A 5,653-nucleotide genomic window follows, 5' to 3' on the forward strand; every position below is an offset into this window, starting at 1 on the left:
TATATGAGCAATACAGGAGCAAGTTCATTTCAAAATTATTTTTTATGATTTTTTTTTTTACATTAGCAAGGGACAATGCATTTTTTAATTATTATTATTATTATTATTATTATTATTATTATTATTATTATTATTATTATTATTATTATTATTATTATGTTACTAAAACCTTACCTACCTTTTTTAAGGGAACTCAGACAATGGAAAAATTAGAGAACTATTAAATAAATTATGTTAATTTAAGGGGAAAATAACACAAAAGATATTCCCCTTAAGTCCGATTTAGTGAAATTGACATTATTATTGTTGTTATTATTATTATTATTATTATTATTATTATTATTATTATTATTATTATTATTATTATTATTATTAAGTCAACCACAAGCAATGCCAACCTTTGATTGCCATACAAAATTCGCGTACAAAATTAGTTTGGTGGTCCTAGTAACAACAATAACACAAGGTATTCAGTCCAGTACAGTAGAAGTAGGGTGCAGCCATGTTTAGGGCCTAGGCGTACTGTAGTATGCCCCATAGGCCTACCTCCTTGGACTGCCACCTCCCTAGACTAGGCTAGGCCTAGGGCCAAAGCCTAGCCTAGGCCAATCCTTTTTCCAAAAGTCTAGCTAGGCCTAGGCGGCCTATGCTATTGGCGCACCTTATGAGAATCATGGCGATGTAACTCTGAGAGTGACTTAATATCCCAAACCCGGACCGATAGGTCTTCACTAACGGAGGCACAGAGATTTGACTGTCCGTCATTCTTGCTAAAAGCTACACCAACGACTCGCTCTGTGTGCCCAATCAAGTGGCCTACAAATTCTGCACGAGATTTTTGAGCGTTAAACAAGCAAACTGAATGACGAGCAGCAAACACAAATATTCCTTCTTTATTAGTATCTGTAGCCTTGCTGCAATACCAATTTGGAGATGGTGGTATTATTTCTGAGTTCATTTTACAGCTATTTAGTTTTTGAACACACAATTTGCAATGGGGGCGTCCATGTTGTTCAAACGTTCAGTTATTTAGACGGCAGTCGTAAATATAAGATTGACTTTAATACACTCATTTTGTAGCCTAAAGTTAACTAAACGCCCTTGCTCTTGCGGACAAATAGAATTGAGTTGCATGGCTTTCATTTGGTATCAAAAGTACACTAAGAACACAACTGAACGAACGAACTGCACACAAAACTCAAATTTGGATATAAATATGTTTACTTTCAATTGAAAATTAAAGTGAGACAAATTTTTCAAGCCATTTAGCAGGGGTAACACATTTCCTACTAGTATGTGCATACCCTTGCTGCGGGACTTGCTGGTAGCATCTTGACGTATTTTATTTCATTGTTTAGGGTGTTCATGAAATCCGAATTTCACGAAGGTAGGCCTTCGATGTGTTAAAGTTGAGACAATGACTGTTAGCTACTGAAAGAAAGCAAAACAAAATAATTTATAAGAAAATCTAGATAAAAGCGTTTTGACAGTCAAATTTATAGCTTTAATATAGGCCTACCTAACAAATTAGAATGCAAAAACTAATAAAATTCAAGTCGTTCAATTTTATAGGCTTTAATTTTGCATTCTATTTTATGATTTATAGCTTTATATACCTGAAAAAAAAATAGAATGCAAAACCAATAAAATTGAAAGAGCTTTCCAAGAAAAAAAAAAAAAAAAAAAAAAAATTCATTTACACAATTCTTCCAAATTTAATCTGTTTAAAAAACAAAGTTATTTCTGTCCTTTCGCATCTTTACTGTCTGTCCTGAGCAGAAATCCATTTGCAAAAAAAAAAGCATATGGAAGGTAGGCTAGGCCTAAACTTAGGCCAAAAAGCAGAATTCATAAGCCTACTATGTGTACAATTTGTATTTTTTTTCTATTTTTTCCTTGTAATTATTCCTACACATTTTGTTTATTTACACAATAATTAATTGTCTGGGTTCTATTCCAACAATTAAACAAATTGAATCATATTCAATTCAAACAAATAAATAATTAAATCATTTTTCCTGATTCCTAATTGTTTCATGTTTAATAATAAAACCTATGTAGAGTACAGGACTTGATGTCTGGCTACCAAGAAATCTTCAAGAATAAAAAGAGCATGCATTAATGTCCATTCTAAAATGAGGCCATGCATCATTTCTTAATTTTCCTCTGATAGAAAAATCTAAAGATCACATTTTTGTGCCAGTTTTTAATTATTTATTTATTCTTTTGACTAGATATATAATTTTCAGTAACGCAGTACTGTTTTTCAAAATGTTAGGTTAAGAATATAAACCGAAATATATTAAACAGAACAAACAATTCTTTAGACACAGTCCATGGTCTTGGCAGACCAGACTGAACATTTTTCCTTCAATTAAGACTACTTTACTTTACAAAAGAAGGAAAATCCATGTGTATGTGTTTTCCCCACGTACAAGAAAGCTAGTGCTGATCATAAGACTAGATATGTATGTGGAGAGCAGTTGACGTATGATCATCGTTCAAATATCTTGGTCATTTTGGTTCTTTCAAGTTCAAGTTCAAAGTACATTTATTCATAATTGTCAACATAGTGAAATGATACATAAATGATACAAAAGTAAACAGAACTTAAATAAAATGTAATAATGACCATAATAGCTAGTACAACTGATTATGCGACATGATTTTTCAATAATAAAGGGTTGTATGCGCGCGAAATCTCTTCAGAGGCGTTTTTATAATTGTAAAATCTATATTAGGGCCTATACTCAGGATTTATGGCATGCATTTTTATTGTTTAAATTTATGGGCTATAATTACCAGAGAAAGTCTAAAATTAGAGTTAATAGGTAAACCAAGATAAAACAGAACCATGTTTGTGTCATGTAGGTTTCCATCTTTTGGTGAACATGTAAGAAAATCAGTGTACGATCTCATATCAAGGATTTTTGGTCAGCTCTGACTAATAGCCCCTGCTGTTATTGTACTTTTGTTCTTGTTACCAAAACTTTTTGCTTTGCCAGTTTTGAACGGACGTGCATGAAATTTTGTACACATAAGCTAGAGGTGATTTCCAAAAAAAAAAAAAAAAAAAAAAAAAAAAAACCCTTCATCGCCCTTTTTTTACCCCCATGGTTCCCTACACCTACAAAACAAAAAGCTTCTAGCGTCACCAGTTTTGAATGGACGTGCCGCGAAGTTTTGTAGGCCTATACACATAAACTAGAGGTGATTTCTAACAAACGTTCACCGCCCTTTTGTAAGTTGTTCCCCCTACACCATACAAAACAAAACAGGGATTTTAAACTTTAAAGCGTCCAGCGTCGCCAGACGGTTTTGAACGGACGTGCAGGAAGTTTTGTAGGCCTACACATAAACTAGAAGTGATTCCAACAAACATATTCATCGGACCTTAATGAGGGCGGGCTAAAAATGATTCACATTGAGTCATTCTGCAATAGCATGAAAACTAAATGGATCCAAAGACTGTTTTTAAATAAACCAAGTAAATGGACCCTTTTTTTTTTCTAATCTGGGAATGTAATTTTAAACATAATGAAATTGTTTGGACTTGATAAAAAACGAATTTATAAAACATGTTTTGGTGGCATGGAGCAAAGTATATTTTTACAAATGGTGAGAGTATTATTAACCCAAAGCTTCAAATTATATGATGTAGTAGGCCTAGTCTGATTAAGTCAAATAATTTTATTACCTCCTTCAACTCTCTTGCATAAAGTAAAATATGTAATGATATTTTAGACGAAGGAGGTACTGTTTTAAATTATAATAACTTCAAGACCAAATTTGATACCACGTTTGGTTTTTTATCCGTATTACAAAATAATATTAGCAATTCCAAGAGATTGACTAAAATTATGTAAAAATGGAGATGATTTTAAATCTGATAATACAGCTGAAGATATCAATTGCTTCTTTTCTGCAAAAACCATAATCGCCTTGTTTATTGTAAGCTAAAAAGTAAGCATTCTTCGAAACCGATTTCTGAATTGAAATGGAATTCTCAACTATCTACCCTGTTAAATTCCACTGGGTTTTTGCTTTTAAAATACATTTTGAATGCATCACCGATTCAAAATTACAATAATTCCAATATAAAATTATTCATAGAATTTTGGGAACAAATAAAATAGTTTCAAAGTTTGAAAATATTTCACCTTTATGCACTTTTTGTAAAAGCAATAGAGAAAATAGATTGTAGGTTAGAGATATTTCGTTATACGTAAAAACATTGCTCAATATTGACCTAGATAAATGGTCCATGTTATTTGGTTTAAAGTGTGCTAGATGTTATTTAACCTTATACTACTCATTACCAAGTTCTATATTTTTACTTGTAAAATAAAGGAGATTAAACCTACTAGAGGTGTACTTATTAATAAAATAAGGTATTTCCACAAAATAGAAAATCTTATTTACAAAAGGAAACAAAAATTATCAAAATTTAAGGAGAGATGGGAATGTATAAATCATATGATATAATGGTTCCGTCTTATGATATGCGAGAAGAGAAAAAAAAGTTCAGGAGGGGTTTTTTTTCTGTCTCCATTGGCTTATGCTAATGTGCTGGTAAATTTGAAAATCTGTTAAAAAAATCATATTGCTGCCAAAAAACCAAACAAAAAATAAGTTTTATGATAAAGGGGTTTTTTCCTGTCTCTACGTGCTTGCTTTCAGATCTGCTTGTCAATTGGTTTCAAACCTACATGGCTGCCCCTCCCCCCTCCAAAAAAAAAAAATTGTATTGTTTGTTAAAAGCTATTTCCAAATTTATCTCCAACTTAAAAGGGAAAAAATATACTTCTTCGCCTGAAAATGCTGTCTGGTTTTTGGAATATGTCTCATCTTAGTGTACTTTTTGCTAGTACAATGCAGAAAATATTTTGTATCTTCTTCGGGATTGTATGTTAGAGAATAACTCACTATAAGTTTAAACTACTGTTGAGATCAACGCATAATTAATAATATATTTTCATGGAATAAAAAAGAAAAAGAAAAGATATTTGCAAGAGAACGGTAAATGTGATGAGAATGCAATAATCATAATCATTATTTACAGTAGTTTCCTGTTTTTTGTTATTTAAAAAAAATTATAAGATGTGTGAATTTAAAGGATAGGCATATTTTGTACCGCTACCTATTTGATTTTGTGAAAATTAACTAATTGTTAAATTTGGAAAAGTGGTTTTTTTTTAAGGAATGACTCTTTTTAATTCTTTTCTCTCTTTTTTTTCTGCATTTTTTTAATGTTAAAAAACACTTTATATTGTAATGTACTTTTTTTTTGCTTTGAAATCTTTGTTTGCCATCTTTTGAAGATGAATTTTTTTTTTAAATTAAAAAAAAACATTCATCGCACTTTTTTAAGTTGGACCCCATGGTTCCCCCTACACTTACAAAAGAAAACAGGGAATTCGGCAAGGACTGTACATTATTGCCATTACCACTAATAGGATACGTCGCATGAATGGCCTAGTTGGTTAAAGGGTGTACTGTGTTCTAAAGAACTTAACTCTTTTTTTTTCAATTTTAAGTATTCTAATTTTGTACAAATGATCATTCTAAATAATGTTTTTTTGTAGAAATAAACATTCTAATTATTCAAAAAATTACTGTACATATTGCCATTACCACTATAAGGCACGTCGCA

General features: G+C 31.2%; 1 protein-coding gene across 1 annotated transcript in view; it reads right to left on the reverse strand.

The window, feature by feature from the left end:
- Nucleotides 1–1,011, reverse strand: part of LOC117122183 (gem-associated protein 5-like) — a 32,117-nt gene extending 31,106 nt beyond the window's left edge. The window contains exon 1 of the mRNA XM_033267691.1: nt 662–1,011. Within this exon, the coding sequence (XP_033123582.1) occupies nt 662–958 (297 nt within the window). The 5' untranslated portion in view covers nt 959–1,011. The remainder of the gene's footprint in view (nt 1–661) is intronic.
- Nucleotides 1,012–5,653: the final 4,642 nt, after the last annotated feature.

The sequence above is a fragment of the Anneissia japonica genome, unplaced genomic scaffold (assembly GCF_011630105.1).
Source record: "Anneissia japonica isolate Jap-2015-1 unplaced genomic scaffold, ASM1163010v1 scaffold6_len129433_cov155, whole genome shotgun sequence".
Lineage (NCBI taxonomy): Eukaryota > Metazoa > Echinodermata > Crinoidea > Comatulida > Comatulidae > Anneissia > Anneissia japonica.